Source organism: Phoenix dactylifera, chromosome 8 (genome assembly GCF_051530095.1).
Source record: "Phoenix dactylifera cultivar Ajwa chromosome 8, Ajwa_hap1_PhDact_Kaust_v1.1, whole genome shotgun sequence".
Taxonomy (NCBI): domain Eukaryota; kingdom Viridiplantae; phylum Streptophyta; class Magnoliopsida; order Arecales; family Arecaceae; genus Phoenix; species Phoenix dactylifera.
Genome location: NC_143197.1, coordinates 31,435,903 through 31,453,756, shown reverse-complemented (window position 1 = coordinate 31,453,756; position 17,854 = coordinate 31,435,903). Strand labels below are relative to the sequence as shown.

At 37.6% G+C, this 17,854-nt stretch overlaps 2 protein-coding genes across 2 annotated transcripts; one reads left to right on the top strand and one right to left on the bottom strand.

Moving 5' to 3' along the window:
* The first annotated feature begins 12,583 nt into the window (after positions 1 to 12,583).
* LOC103705999 (uncharacterized) lies at positions 12,584 to 13,895 on the top strand. The gene has a single exon (XM_008789928.5). It carries the CDS (start codon positions 12,664 to 12,666, stop codon positions 13,132 to 13,134), a length of 471 nt encoding a protein of 156 aa, XP_008788150.2. The 5' UTR covers positions 12,584 to 12,663; the 3' UTR covers positions 13,135 to 13,895.
* Positions 13,896 to 14,115: 220 nt separating this feature from the next.
* Positions 14,116 to 17,618, bottom strand: LOC103705998 (protein SOSEKI 5-like). Its single transcript, XM_008789927.4, has 4 exons — positions 17,320 to 17,618; positions 17,147 to 17,216; positions 16,262 to 17,020; positions 14,116 to 14,403 (listed from the first exon to the last, which is right to left on the bottom strand). Exons 1-4 carry the CDS (start codon positions 17,480 to 17,482, stop codon positions 14,268 to 14,270), a joined length of 1,128 nt encoding a protein of 375 aa, XP_008788149.4. The 5' UTR covers positions 17,483 to 17,618; the 3' UTR covers positions 14,116 to 14,267.
* Between the last annotated feature and the right edge of the window lie 236 nt (positions 17,619 to 17,854).

The window sequence follows — 17,854 nt, the reverse complement described above, 5'->3', positions numbered from 1 at the left end:
CGAGATCTTGAAGACAGACTCAAATCTTTTTGGTTCTTTTGATAAAGATAAGGGTCCTGAGAAAGTAACAATTGATGGGAAGAATCATCAACTAATAGCACAACGGTTTGAGTAGATTCAAAGTTTATCAGAAACTTCATATTAAAGATAAATTCCATTGTCACCGCAAAGACTCATCACCAAAATGTAAAGACAACCAGGTGCAGTGGGAAAGAACACAAGCACAAAAAATAAGATAAATTTAGCAGCGATAGAAAACATGGTGCCTCCATTGAGAAGTAGATGACTGAAATTTGCGAATTTTAGATCCCCATTAGGACATGAAGAAAACACTTTATATTCAAAGTTTGGACATACAACTGAACATTTTACCAGTCACATGAAATGAGTTAAAGCAAATGTATACTTGTGCCGCTAGTTAACTACAATAGTATTAAGAATGGACCTTTTAATGCTACGTGCTGCTCGTAAAAAATTTTTGCATTGGTTTCTATTTGAGACAAGGAGACAGAACAATTTCCTTGATGTAAACTGCAGAAGTCATTCCTGATTTTATCTCAATCTTGTGTATGTTACACCAATGCAAACATGTCTCTTTGTTATGCTAAAAATACAAATTTAAGGTTGTTTAAATTTTATGAAAAAGAGACGCCAGTAAGGGCTGCAATGTTTGACACCGACCTTAAACTAGAATACTGGAAGCAGACAGTATTAGCATCAAGATGTTCTGCTAGAAAGTTGCGTTAGTCGGTGATGCTTGCTGAAGACTGCTTTGCTATATTACCCGTTTCAAACTCCGATTCGAACAGGAGGAGTATGCCATGCTAATGTGCCTTGGATGATCCACATCTCCGGGTCAGGCGCTGATGAGGCGCTGATGAGCATATTGAACTATCCATATGGCTGAGAGCCTTCACAGCCCAGGCACAACAATGCAATTATCAGGGGCACGCTCTACCACTGAGCTAATAGCCCGTCGTGTGGGCCTATTATTTGATTATATGATACAAGATTATACGAGAACGAATTCTTTATTTATAGAAAGAAACAACTATTTTTCTTTTCGATGAGAATTTGTAGTGAGAAAGCCCTTAAACAAAGGTGATAACTGTCAGAGGCTACCGCAAACCTGCCTGTCTCTTATAACAAGCCACTTGAATAGAAGAAATAGAAATCATAAAGCACAAAAGAACCTTATGTAATGTACATATGGACCTATCGTGTCAACACCATGGTAGTAATCATTTATAACATATTGACTACATACAGCCTATATGTAAAGTTGGATGAGATACTGGTTTGGATTTGTCATGCTCTCTATATATTGTGGGTCCATATAAAACATATGGCTTCAGGGGTCCATTTTTTGCAACTTGATTATGAATTAGTTAGATCTGGACTGGGACTTCTTTGACGTGCAACGAATCTAACATGATCCAAACAGACCAAACCTAATGCATTCCCACAATAGCATTCAACTGATCATGGTGCGTCGGTTTTGGAGCTTGCTGAAACCTGTGAAACCAGTGCTTCTACTACCCTCACTCAATATCTATAGATCTAAAATGTAAAAAACTACTCAATCGAGATACTAATGGACACCTACATGCTGAAGCCTCGATGTTGTAACTTCACTTCAAGCAACTTTATGCCCAGAATCATCATTCAAGAAGTGCAAACTAAGAAGCAGTTTGTACCATACACCTTTCTCCAATTAAAATAAGCAAGCATTGCGCACTTGTACTATCAACACCTAAAGAATCCTCGTCTGCATGTGTTGAAGAATGGGACCTAATGCTGAAGATGATTCAACCACCCCATGGTCTGGAGGCAATTCATACATCATAAATTTCCTAGCCTTTTCTTTTTCTGGGAATTTAAATTTTAACTATACAAGTAAAACATACCCCGTTATCTTAAATGGGTTAGTTTTGCCAAGTTGAGAAGAACTGAGAAACTAGTACTAATAAGCTGATGCACAAGGTTAGTTCATAACCTCTGGTGAATGGTGCATCACCATATCGATCAATAGTTAATGAAGTAGTTGTGAATGTACAACCCAAAACATGCACTATATCTTAAGTATTTTGTTTCTATACATTAGTACATCAAATACTTCATTCAAGTTACTCCAGGATAGCCAAACTTCCACCACAATAGAAGCTATTGTACTGGGATTTAATCCATTCAATTACCCCACAAGATGTTGCTGAAATTACTTCTACATGCTTATTTACAGATTTAAATTTTTCCCAATACCAATATAGTAAACAACTCATAATATTGACTTAGATAACCAGAGTCAAACTAAGTTTGCTCCATTCAGGTGATTTTACTTGAGATAGCTACAACCAAATAAATCCAATATAAACAGCCTTCATTTTCCCACAGCTTGACAGAAATTCATTTTTGAAACTATAACATCTGGGCAGCATATTATATAGAAGCTCCTCTCTAGGAGTTTGCACAAGCGTGAAAGATACAACATCAATATAAATGCACCAATAGGTCGCGTGAAAATGCAGAATGCCCTTTGATGCTATCATCACCATGAAAACCTTTTTCTTCCTATCTTACTTTATCCCAGATACTCTCTACTTGTAAGTTCTAATAGCAGGAAGTGGGAACGGAGAGCTTCTTTAGTCATGGACAAGCTAACCTGCATCCTTTCCTGCACGAAGAAAAAAGATGAAAATCTGATCCTAAGACAGGAGACTATGTATGATGCTTCAGTATGAACTTGATGATACCAATTTACTGAAGAACTTCTTGCATGATTCCAAAAGCTTCTTGTATAGCTTAAAGCCATTTAGCATATGATGTTGACCTTTTATGCTCCCTTTATGCTCAATTATAGAGTTCCACATGTTTTGTCTTGTAATTGATGTTTGATCTCTTTGGCTCTTCCAATAGTTTTGTGGTTTGTATAGGTATTGGAATGTATCACTTTGCCAATTTGTGGAATCCGCTTTGTACCTAGTGCTCTAGTTTACAGTAGGATACTTTGATCAATTACAATATGGAACAATAAAATTTACTTATTCTTGCTTGTCATTTCCCATCTTCGCCATTCCTCAAGGTTTCTATAGGTTCCATGGTGTTTCATAAGGCCTACATCTTGCAGAGTCAAAGACTTCACCATCTTCGCCCTCTCATAGTTTGGTCAATGCTTCTTTAGGCCGGCATACTAATCTTGTGCCATTCCATTTCTGTCGCATCTCAATGACATTCTACATATATTGGATCATTGTTAAGTCAGTTTAGCTTTGCATCAACATTTCAAGGATTTGATTCAGATCTTGGAGATGTATGGATCAAATGAGAATTAACAAAATCTAAGAACCATACAGATTTATTAACAATAGTTTTTATATAATCTTTATGGATTTAATGTTTGAATCAACAAAATTTGAGAGCCTAAAATGGCTGGATCTAACTTGATTTCAGTTCCTTGAATTAGTTCAATCTTCAATGTTTTTGGCTATGGCAACATCAGGCAACACACTTGAAATATGCAATATCTTCTGGATTCTAGGATTTATATAGGGGGGATTCGGCCTTAGTTCAGTGTGTTAGCATAGGATTTGGAACCTTGATCATCATGTTCACACCCTAATAAGATCTTGCACTCCCAAGTCTCAAAACTTGTTGATCATGATTTGGAATAAAACAATAGCAAGCCCTAAGGAATGATGTACTCAAACAAGGGTTCTTGACCGAACATGAATTAGATACCGATCCAAATATCAATTTTGGCATCCCTTATTCTGGGAGAAACAGTATAAATATAAAGAACTTATTTAATCAAGTGAAGGTGGACCATAAAAAGGTATATAATCTTGCATCTGCATCTTAGTGCCCTAGCTTGTGTAATTGACAGCAATAGACCTAATGTCCATAGATAATTTATGATTTTAAGCAACGGATGGAAAATATCAGAGTAAGTTCTATAAGAGATACTATAGATACTGAATTTTTGATGTCTGATTTTCTACTTTTGAGTTTGGTATTGTCTTATTCAAAAAGATTGATGGGGTATACAAAATAGGTCAGCAATCAAATGTTAAAAAGACAAAAGCTCCTTTCCTTGATAAAAAAATACCAACAATTGCAATATATTATGCCATGCATGTTGAAGTCATTAGATTATTTTACACGTTATGTAGATGAGAATTATACTTTTTTCATTGATAATTAACATTCAATATATTGTTATATAATATACAATTAGATATTGGAACAGATGTTGTATGCAAGATGACAAATTAAATAGGAATAGCTGAAAATTCTCTCAACATAAACACCACTTAAGATTTACCAAAGTCTTCCTGATCACTTCCAACATGATTGGTTTAGTTCTTCCCCTATTTTCTAACCCTACGACAAAATTTTGAGCTCCACTCTGCTTGGCCTTCCCGTGTCCAGGAAAATCAGACCCTTTAATACAGAGACAAAAGGTAACCCTTTTACACCATTAAAACATCTAAAATCTAGAAAATTCCTTGAACAACACAAAACAGAACTTAGTATGGTAGAAGAAGACTAGGTTTTTCCACTTACAGCATATAAATAAATAAATAAACTGACAGAAAACTATCTTCCATAATGAATATGATAGGACTCAATAAAGAGAGGAGACAAAGTTTTGCAGAAAAAGCTGAAAATTGGACATGAGGTAGAGGAACCAAAGAAGATCTAGATGGAGACTGTGGAAGGAATGTTTGTTTAAGGCTTGACTAACTGAAACATAGTACTTCATAAGTATGAATGGCATTAGCTAAGGGAAAATGTAGGTGCAGAGTATGGCTTGTCCATTAATGGTATCAGATAACAGGAAATAGTAAATATGCCCAAATAGCAAAAACATGAAACATAACAGCCGATGTTATGTATCTTTCCATTCTTAAACTCATATATCTACTAGTTCCACATGATCAAATAGATCTACATTTTTTATGTTTAACACTTTTCATACTAGATCTATTAAACTAATTTCATCGGTTAAATATGGATATTGCTATTTAATTTGTATTTAGTATTCCACTTTTTTTTAACTTTAATGTTCAGCTTAAATGTCCATACATGGTTTCACATATCTATCCAATTGATAAATACTTCTCATTCACAAACTGAGAGCAATAATTAGTATTAATTAATGGAAAAAAGCCTAATCAACCACTATAGACGCAAAATGCTAGTTGGCATTCTAATATAACAGAACATGTCTTATCTGAAAAAATATTCATTGTACTACTTGGATATTTTGGGGCATACAGACATTTGTGATCTTTATAATTTATAATTGTAAGTGCACAAATCATCATTTAATCTGCTCAACAATGTTGGAATCAGAAATTGTTCTTTCAAAATAGTTATTTCAAAAAATAAATCTTCTTTTGCTTCCCAACATATTTCTCCTATACATGCACAAGATTCCTTTCACAAATATGATTCTAATCAGTGCATATGATTTTCCGAGAATCAGGGGAGATATGTTTTTCTCCAATATCTCAATTATTGGCACGGCCACCATGACGTCAAAACTTAAAGCATGTCCAGACATCACCTAATAATTCTGTCTACTGCCCAAGATTCCAAGCTATCCATATATCTAGCATTTCATTACCAAACAACCACAACCAATAATTAATCGATCAATGATTATTCAATGATTATCAGGACATTCTCAGTTAAGGAGCTAAAGTTCCTATCTTCACCGGGGATGGAACACTACCACCCTATTGTTCCAGTATATGTGATAGAATCTGCTAGAGAAAGGCAAAAAACAAAAAAACAACAAAAAAAAAATAAATCAAAGAGTAGATGAATTTCCAAGGTATGGGTATCATCAGGAAAATGGTTATGGGACTTAAGCAGCAAACAAATGCTTAATCTTGGTAGAGAGTCTAGAGACATTATTTTCTGAAACTTCTGAAAAATGATATACTTGACCTTAAACTTGAAGAACAAATATAGAACATTCAAATGTTAGATAAACCAAAAATGAGTAGACAAGCTAAATCTGCATAGTCCTTGGAATTCAACCAGTCCAGTTCATCTTGCAACCTCCCCTCTGATGCAGAGTTCTTATAAAGATGTCAAAGAATTGTTTAAAGAATTGAATCTGTTGAACACTTGAAGCAACAAATTGTGGTGATAAAAGTGGGGAAAAAAAAGTGATACAATGAAGTGGAAGCATCAAATGCAACACTGAGTAGGAAATGAAACAATAAAGCAAAACCACCACCATAGCACTATGAGATATATTGCCCAGTACACTGGCCTATATAAGGCATGAACTAGGCACAAAGGACCTATCTCAACCCGCAGATAGCATGGCAACAGCAATGATTCTAAAGATGATGCTAAAACAAAGAGTTGTATGTAAATCTCTTCAACAATCATATATCAATACAAAGCAAGAGAACTAAAAGACTAAGCATACATGTGACCTTTGGCAAGAAGAGTGTAAGTGGTTTTGTTTCTACATCTAGTTACTAGATACTACAAACTAAAAACCAAGCGTGCTGGTACATACCTCATTCCTAATGAAAGTGTGAAAGGAGGACAAAATATACACTCAAGAACAAGTTTTAGATAGCAAAATATTTGATGGCTGAGTGCACCAGTAATTTTGTTTCCTAATGGACATCCAACTTACATGAGGCCATGGGCCAAGATTATCAAAAAAAAAGTTGGAGTTTTCCAATGTTTATTTGATTCCCTAACTTTCTAAGGCTAGGAAGCTTAAGTGAAATCACCTCAAAGAAATCTACATTTCATTTTTTTGATTTAATTTAGGCAATTCCTAGAAAAATTGATGTTAGTCTCTACGTGCACGGTGGTACTTTTCAAGATTGATAAATTATAGGATAGTGAGTCTTAGAGTAACTTATCTAAAATATGGCAATTTTCTAAATCAATTTTGTAAAATATCCCATCATAATTCTTGTTTTTCTTCACGTTATTCTAATTACCAACATCTTTGTATTATACATAAAAGGTCATCATGCTTGCCCATGTATTTTTAACTTTCTTTCAAATTTTTGAAAGTTTTGATAATCCTTTCAAATTATCAAATTAGCATTCATCTCTAGGGTATTAAAGTAATGCTAAATCCCTTTCCTTCGACACACCAATAAATCAACCATGGTTTCAAGAAATATTTGAACAAAACCCAAAAAATTAGTAAGCTTTATTCATGATCAAGATTTAGCATAACCTAAAGAAACTTTTAGTATGAAGAAGAGTTATCAAATCAAAACTTAAAGAGGAACAAGAAGAAAGAAAAACATGTAAGTTTGTTATACTCCTGAAGATATCTGGTAGAGAAAACAGCATCCGAAGAAAGCCGCTTGATCATTTCAATTATCATTGAACCTACCCTGCAACAGTGGCTTATGTCAATAGGAACAAAACAAGTCTAATGTGATAAACTCATTCATCTGTTGAACTTCTTGTCCTCTCATTTGCTGTGATTGGGCCTGAGGTCTTCAAAATTTTGTCATGTTGCGCAGTCCGAGCAATATGAGCAGAAGGACCTTTCAAACAATCTCCACAGAGATCATGGCTTCCACTTGAAGAATGTTGGGCATCAAGTTCCAAACGCTACCATAATAAGCTACCATCTCGCTAACAAACAAATGAACGAGCAAAATAAGGAAAACTTGGTTATATTTATCATTCAAACAATTAAGCATGCACCTCTAAGATCTGATACAATGCAAAAAAATAGAAGTGCTTAAACATTGCGTCTAACAACATCAAGCAAATCCGATAACAAGCATCCACATTATCTGACAACTGCAACTTTAGAGTAGGAGATCCACATCCAAAAATATCTCCCTTCTGGGACCTCATCATATATGACTTCAATCACATTTGATCAAAGAAGTAAACCAAAACGTGTTAACCCACCTATGAAAACCTAATAAGTATCGTGGAAATTCAATCTAAGAAGATCACTCCTTGCTATCCAACTTTTGTTATGGAAAGCCATCACCCCAAATGTTAAATAACACTGAGGTTTGTGATGCAGTACTCATACAATATCTGTTGCGTCACACGTAATCAAGAAAGCACAAACATCTAATTCAGGACCCAAACTAAAATTACAGGAAAAAAAAAAAACATTACCGAATCTAACAACCCAAAATACATGAAATCCACGAACTACAATATCATCTATTCGGCGCCGTTAATTGCAAGAACTAAAGGTATAAAAAAACGGTGGCACAGCAAGATAAGACATCCATAAGAAAGAAGAGCAAGCAAGAACAAGTGGGAAGAGAGATAAACCTGTAATCCTTCTCGAGAAGTCATCCCACCAATCACCAGTTCCCTGTCCCGACGCCATCGACGCAGCGGCGGCGCACCTCTCGGCCTTCTTCTCGGCCCTCTTCCTCTTCCGGAACCCTCTAATGGGCCCCATGTTCGCACCTCCACCACCACCACCACCACCACCCACCCACTCACCCGATCTCGGAGAGCCCACCGACCCTCGGCCAAGAAAAAGAGCAAAGAGTACTAGAAAACAAACTGGAGACAGGAGAGTAAGTCAAGGCCCAAAATTCCCTGCGCAAATTCCTTATGATAGAAGGAAAATCGCAGCGAGAGAGAGGGAAAGGGAGATCAGTTAGGAGGCGATATAGGTCGTGGTAAAAGAGGCATGCAAGGCTGGTTATAGCGAGGGAAGGAGAGAACTAGAGGAGGTACGATTAGCAGGAGAGAGAATGCTGTAGCTGGCGAGTGGTGCGCTGCTGTTGGTGTTCTACAGCATGCAAGAAGGCTTCATGGATGGGTGTGGATTTGAAATGGCTCGAGAGCAGCAGATGTCGGATGAGTATCTAACGAGGACATGTGGGTGAGAACTTGTCATGGGGGCAGCGCACCAAATAGAGAGAGAGAGAGAGAGAATCAGGCGAGGAACCAAAGCGGGGGGTCTGTACTTTGTAGCCTCTGGAGACTTGGATTTGGAGTTTTTGGGAACGCAAAGTTGCTTGGTATGAAGCATATAACCAAACCATTCCAAAATGTATTCTGTGTGCAAAATCATGGAAGAAGGGGCTCAGTTGATTAATGCTTTTTGTAAATGGATCTGGAATTGGGATTAGCTGTAGGCCCTGGGTGATCAAGGGTCAGTATGGGTCAATCCTGGATTATTATTTATTAAATTATAGAATTGTGCAAAGAAGGCGCTTGAATGACAAAATGACCCTCATCTTATCATACCATCTTATTCTCATGGTTGTGTAATTGGTCAGTAAAGGTGGCTTTGTGCGTCGAAGAGAGGGTCATGAGGAACTTTGGTACTATGGATGGAGAGTATATTTGGTTAATTAAAAAGTTGCTGCTTCCCAGGATCATTCACTGTCTCAGTCCCCATGGCAGGGGTCATGGAGGCAGCGCTGGTCCTGCGAGCGGGAAAGAGAGCAGTGTGGTAAAGTGATTTTTTTTTTTTTAATCTTAATCAAAAGGGAAGTTATTGAGGTGCGGTATATCTTGGAGTCGTCTCTCTTTCAGTAAAAGGGTATTTTGGTGAGGGACGGGATCCAATGAATAGTCGGCATACCAATTACTAAAACAACGAACGGATGCTAAACAGGTGCAATGTTCTTTACATTGGACCGCCGAGTTCATTACGTGGCAGGTGTGAGTTTGCTGGATTTTCTGTTTTATTTGTTGGATGGGCAATTGGGCTGGCTCATCGATCCATAGACGTTTTCCGGGCTTCTGATGGGCTTTGTCGGGAGTTTCTGTGGTTGCGGCTGGTGGGATGCCGATGTTGGAACGAAGTTCATGGGACCTGCTCTAGTGGATGATGCCTACCTTCAATTCAACTGGAGACTAAATTAGACTTCGAGATGCATAAGATACAAAGCACGGTACATCAACATGCAGCTCGCATGTGTATCAAATGGCGAATAGAGCTGCAGACTGGATTGCCTCCTATGTTACTCGGCACACCGGAGCGATTCTTTGGACTAGTGCTGCTGAGATTTCATTTTTCTTTTATCATCTTATTTCTTCTGACTTGGCAGATTGTAGCCGCGTAAGAGCTATATGAGTACCGTTTTTACAAAAAAAAAAAAAAGAAAAAGTAAGAAAGAAACATGCAGCTCATGTGCCCACATACCATGCGTCCCTTTGTTGGGTGATTGGCCAATATTGCATTAGAAGATCAAACGATTTAACAAGCATTGCATGTTCTTAGCACTTGACATGAAGAACCTCGAGACTTTAAAAAGGTCGAGTAGCATAAATATAAATGCATGTTCAAGCCTTCTTTTGGTGGAAATACATGTTCAACTCTTCAAGTCGCCCATAATGCATAGCAGTAGGTGTGAGGAAATTGTTTTGTATTTGCTAAATCTAGCCAATTATACTTGTAAATATCACTATAATTTTTATCCATGCAATGTCACTTGCATACGACTCCAAAAACTAACGGGTTAAAGTTGTTATCAAGCACCTGTTAGTGAGTCCACCTTCTTTCACCTCCTTTTTAGGTAATGATTAAGGTTAACGTCTAAACCGGGGCAGCCCAACTGGCTCAACTCCTGTTGGAGAAACCATTTCCCATGCTCAGAATTCATGAGGATGCTAAAGTCACCGGGTGTTGATGAATTGGATTGGAATCATGCCCTCCACCAATTTAGACAAAGATTATTCACGTCCTAACTCTAAAAAATAAATTAAAGATAAAAATAATTATGGTTCAATAACTTTAATCCCATTTTGTAGTATACTTAAAAGAACTTGATACTTCATAACCAATTTCTTATTGAATTATCAACAGGCATTACCTTTTCATCTCAAAATAGATAATAATTAATTATTGATATTTGAATCGCTTCTATCTTTATTAGTGTTAAAAATTATTGATTTGATGGAGAAGATATTATATGAAAAGTTATGTTCAGAATCTTCTGATCGGTCCGCATATTAATATAATAGGATAGCCGCAGAAGATCAAAATTGGGACAGATTCAGGTCGAGCCAGGATGCCTTTGCCTTCAACCTAAATCCAATCTGGCTTGAATTAAGATCGGTGTTTGCAGACCAAACAATGTGCCTTTTACTATGGGTTAAGTACTTAAGTTGGGTTGGGTTTGACCTAAACTAAACCCGTTGTGCGGTGCTGCAAGTTTCGGGCTATTCCTGCTGGTATCTGGAAAAGTCACTGAAACCCCACTAAAGCGGTTGGTGTTTTTCCAACTCATTCGAGCCGTTCTTCAACGTGGCTTCAGAGTTTCTATGTCAAGACATTGGCAGTAGTTATGCCTACTTTGCTTTTTCTTGGTAGTCACTCGTGTTATAATTGACATGGTTCCGTTGACTTGAATCTAGTTGCAAGAACGCACAACGCAAAAGGGAGGGAAAAATGGTCACTGACCCAGTCTATTTTCCAATCTCTTACCATCATATTCTCTCTTCAATATCCTGGCAATTCATATAGATTGATTGCGGTAGTCTCCCTGGTATCGCCGTCCACTATAATCTTTTATTTGGTATGAAAGATGGATAGAGGAGAGGATGGATGAGTCTTCCATCCATCCTCAGAAATGAAAGAAAGGATGAATAGTATTTATATAACATTTTTACCAAACTACCCTTTAATAAAAAAATATTATAATTATCGATTTATAACACTTATTTATATTTAAAAAATTGGGAAATATACAAACTTATAATTTTTATAATTTATAATTATATAAAAAATTATATAAATATTAAATTTTACTTTAATTCAATTAAATAAATAATTTTTAAATTAGTTATATTTGAATTAATTTAATTATATATTTTACTTATTTATATAACTTATTAATTTATAATTTAATTTACATATTTAATTAATTTTATATAAATAGTTAACTAAAAAAATTGCACATATACATAGAAAAATAGAAGCAATTCCAATTATTTACTTATAATTATAGAAATTATGTACTAAAATTAAAGCAACTAGTAATGAAATTAATTGTATAGGGTTAATAGTATAGGTAAAATAAATAAAAAAAATATGTGTGAATAAAATGTACGAAAAAATGAAGAAGTGTTAGAATTTTGACAAAAAATTAATGAGAGTTAATTTTGCCAACTTAAAAATCCGCCCTTCACATGCTCTCTACATCCTTGTTTGTATGTTTCCAATTTGGAAAGATGTAAATTGTTAGACAAAGATGGATGGACAATGGCATCTTTTTCATCTACCTTTTTTATCTAATTTTTCTAAATGTTTTTGAACTAAATAGTGAATGAAGAGCATCCATCCATTTAGCTCATGACCCAATCAAATACAGGATAATTAATACTGCATCTCCGCCGCGTTTTCTCGGGTGTCGAGAAATTGCCCGAACGATTCCTTAATCCTGTCAAGCTTGGTCCAGACCTCAGATTCAAGAGACCGGAAGCTTCTTCGAAAATGTGGTCGAACTCATTAAGCCCGTCCACACGGGAAACGTGCACGTACCAGCAGTGTAATCGGACTCGGGGCAGTCCTGATTCCAAACAGCCCTACTTGTTGCCGAAGAATCAAGATGGATTTGGAACGTGACGTGAACGTAACAAAGTTTACGTCGGTTTCCGCCGGGTATATATATGTATCCGTGGGGGTTGTTATTCGGACATTAACTTGCAGTCTAAGGCTTCGAGCTTAATATGAAGCGCTTGAGAACAGAAGAGGAGGGAGAGACGGATACCATGAAGACAGCCAATCTCTTGTTATCGCTCTCTTGTGGAGGTAATAAGCCTGAGAAGATCCGTAGGAGGACAAAGACGGAGGATGGTGTGTTCGAGTGCAAGACGTGCAGTCGCCGGTTTTCGTCGTTCCAGGCACTCGGAGGCCATCGGACGAGCCACAAGCAGCCGAGACTCCAAGGCCTGGGGTTTGCTCCGACGAAGGGCTCGACGTTGAAGACAAACGTCCACCAGTGTTCCATCTGCGGCCAGAGGTTCTCCATGGGCCAGGCTCTGGGCGGTCACATGCGGCGGCATAAGCCCCCGAGCGAGGCTTTTCCAGAGAAGAAAGCTGGTGTGGAGAAATCCATGCCGGACCTGAACGTGCTTCCTTTGGAGGATGATTGCTCGAGAGAAGGTTCTCATGGCGTCTTGCTCGAGTTATTCGTGTAGAACATGTACGTATTGCGTTTAGATCTCTCTTTTTGTGGAACTTCTTTATAAGTTAGTTGATTTGGTTTTTAATTCGCAAACTCCTGCCCAAAATTTCCATGGTCAAGAATGTTGAACCATGAATTCAGAAAAGAACAGCAAATTTTAAAGCATAAACATCAGCGTAGACGCCGCTCTTGAAGCTCTATATATGGAAGAAACTCAACATTTTTCAGATTACATATATGAATAGGTGGGTTAACACAACACTTGTATGTATTTAAATGAAAGATCTTATTTACTATAGACTACCTTTTGGCGCAAAAAAAAAAAAAGGAATAAGAATAACATAAACCTCATTATACACACTATAAGGCAGAGCAATCGTTGCTCTCTTTTGTACAAAGGGGTATGCTGTTTCTTTTTCTCCCACACAATCTCTCTCAAAAGAACTACATGCCATGCTCTCTAAGGTGCTTTCCAAAGGCAAAGCAAGGGTTCAATTCACAGAGATACTCAACTGTCTCCATAAAACTTGTGTATTTAGTCTCACATCGATTATTCGCCGAGAAAATCTTTGATATTCATATAAGACTAAGGAATCCAAAAATACCTTCTGGCTACCCATTTGGATGAGATCATGAGTTGTTAGAAATGGTATCGGGAGACATTGCAGCATTGATGTATTGGAGTTGACCACGAGCCGATCATGGTGCTTGTGATTAAATTTGAATATATTTGAATTTTTAACTTAACGAGGACGCCGGATAGATCTTGAGTACTTATACTGAATTAAGAAATCTAAATAATATCTTTCTACTAGTCTTTTTGGGTGAATTCTTGGATTGTTAGAAAACTTATTCACCACATGATTTTTTTTTTCAAAACTATTAGGCATAAAGTTGGCATTTCAATTCCTAATAAACCACTTACCTAACATGTTTATTACCAAAAAACTGGGTTTATGCCAGCTACGGGGAGATTACTGGGTAAATATATCAGTGTTCTATATCTAAATCAATCTAGACAGCTTCAATTTTATTAAAATGATCATTTGGAATGTCAAAATCCAAAATAATTCTTTTAAAGATCGAGAAATTAAAAAAGAAAATCAGTTTTACAAACTGAATCATCTGGTTCTAGTTATAGGGTGGTCAACCATTTATCCTTCTGCTCTGGTGTATGCCGCGTGTGATGGGCAGGTTCCTTTCTTTCCCTCTCTTGGGCTTTCTGGGCATGCATTTGGCATGGTCATCCTCGATTTCCTTGCTTAATTCCATTCTTAAGGTCCTGTTCACAAAATTTACAAGAAACTGCAATCTCATCAATAAATGAAATTCAGCAGAATAAAACAAGCAGCAACTAATAGAAAAACACACTATTTAAGTGTTCCTGCACTTGAATGCCATATTTTAAGTTGTCAATTGTCATATCAAGGTATGCATAATAGTATACTTGTCCGCTCACAGATACATCTGTTACATGAAGCATGATATTCACTTTTTTTTTTGATTAAAATATTCACTTTTTCACTTACATCAAATAATTGGCCCACTTCACATGTGCGGCTCATGCAAAAATACGTCTTTCCATGGTGTCATACCCTCGAAAATTGTCAATGACATGAACAATTGCAATGCCTTTTTATTTAGTCTACTTGTAGGAACATGAAGGTCGCATTTTTCGCTCTAGCCATTCATTTATGGAGCGGATGTCGGGATTGCCGATGACACATTAATCAATCTACCAATCCAACCATTTCTCTCCTAAAACTTCAACCAATCATACCACTTCTATAACAATTCAGGACCCCACCCAAAATAGCTAACCGAAAAATATTATATGAGTTCTCACACGGGTTCTGACATACTTCTTCATTCAAGTTCTGAAGTTCTCGTTAGATTAAAAGTTTAAATCCATTCAATCTAATCATAAACACCATAATCGGTCTACCATAATAGATCCGTGCTGCTGTGTTTCTTAGGCCCTGTTTGGGAGAGCTTTTGGATGGCCAAAAAGCACTTTCTGGCCCTCCAAAAGTACTTTTAGATAAAAAATGGTGTTTGGTAAAATTTTCGGAGAGCTGTTTCAGCTTTTGCGGGAAGCTGAAAACAGCTTTTGGGGAGAAGCTCCAATTTGGAGCTTTCCGAAAATGCTGTTTTTAGCTTTGTCGGAAAGCTGTTTTTTAGACCAAAATACCCCCATTTAAATTACACTTTTTTTCCCCAAAAACCTTATCCCGCCTCTTCCTTTCTCCCTTTCCCTCTCAATCTTCTTCTTCCTTTCTCTCTATTTGTTAGAGAGATAAATGGTCATTAGAATGATGAAAAATTAATTTACACTAATAATTATAATATTTTACATATTTATTATTGTATTATACTATAAATATAATATTATATTATATTATATTATAATACATTGATATGTTATGTTAAATAATTTAATATTATATTAAATTATTATTTTATAATACATAATGTTATAGTACTATATTATAATAATATTATATTATATTACATTAATATTATACTATATCATATATTTACGTATTAATACATATTATATTTTATTATGCTCTATTATATAATACTGGTAATGTCCTTTATGGTTATTTTGTCCCACAAAAGTACTTTCTCAGTTTGTTTACCAAACACATGTTAAAGTGTCACAGCACTTTAGAGATGTAGTTACCAAACAGCAAACAACTTTTTATAAATGCTCTGCTTCAAAAAGCTCTACTTCCAACAGCTCTACTTCCAAAAGCTCTACTACTAACAGCTCCCCCAAACAGGGCCTTAGTCAACATCGATTATGCGATGTATCTACTCTGATACAATTTATAACAACTCAGGACATCATCCAAAATGGCTAGCCAAAAGGTATTATTTTGGTTCCTTGATTTTATATAAGTACCCAAGATATATCCAACGAATGATCGATGTGGGAATAAATATACATCCGCACGGATTCTGATAACTCTACCCTGATATGTTGGAGCGGCATACCACTAATTATTTTTTTATTCAAATATGTGTGATCACGTGCGAGGAGAAATAACATAAACATATTTCGGAAAAATGAGCATTAGATTGGAAAACATGGCATCACTTCACGTGCAAGAGGGCAGAGCAGTCAGAGTGCTTACCTGGCAGCATTACAGGAAGCCGACCGCTTCAAGCCGGTGAATTCTCCAACGCCACCATTTCCCAACCCCCTCGTTTCAATCAAACTCCCACTAAAATACTTCTTGTCCTCCAATCCCATGCGCCCTGACACGGCCTCCATCGGCAGTCTTCCCCTGTACTGGGACACCAGCGAGATCCCCTGCTCCTTCACCGAGATCGAGCCGCACGAGATCAGATGCATCAGGACCGCCGACGCCCTCGCCCTCCCTTTCGGGCAGGCGCCCACCGTCCGATGACTCCTATCCTCCGGGCGTATCGCGACGATCCGGCCGTCGGCTTTGATCACCGCCACCAGCGTCTCCGGGCTCGAGGGGGACGGCGGAGGCGAGATCTCGTCCGTCCCGAGCTCCGTCGGTTCGGGATTCGCGGTCTCCGCTTGCCTGTCTTCTCCGATGGGAGCTCGTCGCCCGTGCCGCAGGCCGTCGGTCTGGGTCGAGGCGTCGGAGAATTTGACGGCGGTGACACCCGTCGGTTCGCTTTTGTAGGCCGTGGACTCGTTGAGATCGAAAGAGTCCCAAGACGTCATCTTTCTTCTCGAGACGGGAATATCGGAAACGTCTCGGACGAAATTAGAGATTTCGGGAGGCTTCTCGGATGTAGGAGAAGAGTTACCGAGGTGGAAGAGCTCCGATCCTTTGAGAATGTATTCTTGGTCGTGAATTGGGTAGACGAAGTCCTCTTCGCAGAGATCGAACCACACAAATCCGTTCTTATATCTCCTGAATTGAGAGAGATTCGGCATTCGGCAAAAAAAGCGTCAACTTTAATATTACTTCGATTCGAATCAACATCAAAACAGCCAAAAAAAGGTGAGTTCTATATTAAATTTTTTGATTGGAATTTACCTTCTGGAAGACCACGAGTACATGGCAGCCATCTCTTTCCCTCTGAGAACGCAGAGACGATTGATGACATCTAGAATTCGAACAGTAAATCGAAATCAGATGTCCATTGCAAAGAAGCACAAAACAAAATTAAAAAAAAAAAATCATTTTTTTTCCTTTTTCTGATCTGATACCTCTGAGATAAAGCCCTTCGGTGGAGGAGAGCGGGACTTCCAGAAAGTGAGGGTGCTCCAATTGGCCGTCTCTCGAGAGGTAGTAGACCACCGAGGCTTTCCTCTCGGCCGTCCTTCTCTCTTGACCCCAAAGCTCGCTCTTTCCCCTCGAAGAGACCGCCATTGTCTTCGAAAATTTACGGTTTAGATAGAGGGTTAGAGGAGAGTAAACAGGGGGGGTGAACGTTTAAAGTTCAAACATAGGATTAGAGAAGAATAAATGATGGAGAGTAGGGTCAGGGGACGAGGAGAGCGTGAAAAGAGCAAGGAGCCGGTGGGATTCAAAAAGGGATTCGGCGGACAACCGGAAACCAACAGAATGAGCACATGGAATCACAGTAACAAGTTAATATAAAATAAATAATCTAATCCAAGTTACAGATCCTATCTACTTCATGTTTTCAATTCAATTTTTTCCACCATTCATGGATCAACTAATGCGATTTTTTAAACAAGCACGACCAATGCACAGCCAAGGATGAGTAATGAAACAAAT

What these genes read in the sequence shown, in the direction of transcription:
- LOC103705998 (XM_008789927.4), bottom strand. Translation starts at nt 17,482, where the DNA reads ATGGCGGTCTCTTCGAGGGGAAAGAGCGAGCTTTGGGGTCAAGAGAGA. An exon ending in CGAAGGGCTTTATCTCAGAG is followed by an intron (nt 17,217 to 17,319) that starts GTATCAGATCAG and finishes TTCGAATTCTAG; the next exon opens with ATGTCATCAATCGTCTCTGC. An exon ending in TACTCGTGGTCTTCCAGAAG is followed by an intron (nt 17,021 to 17,146) that starts GTAAATTCCAAT and finishes CTCTCAATTCAG; the next exon opens with GAGATATAAGAACGGATTTG.
- LOC103705999 (XM_008789928.5), top strand. Translation starts at nt 12,664, where the DNA reads ATGAAGCGCTTGAGAACAGAAGAGGAGGGAGAGACGGATACCATGAAG.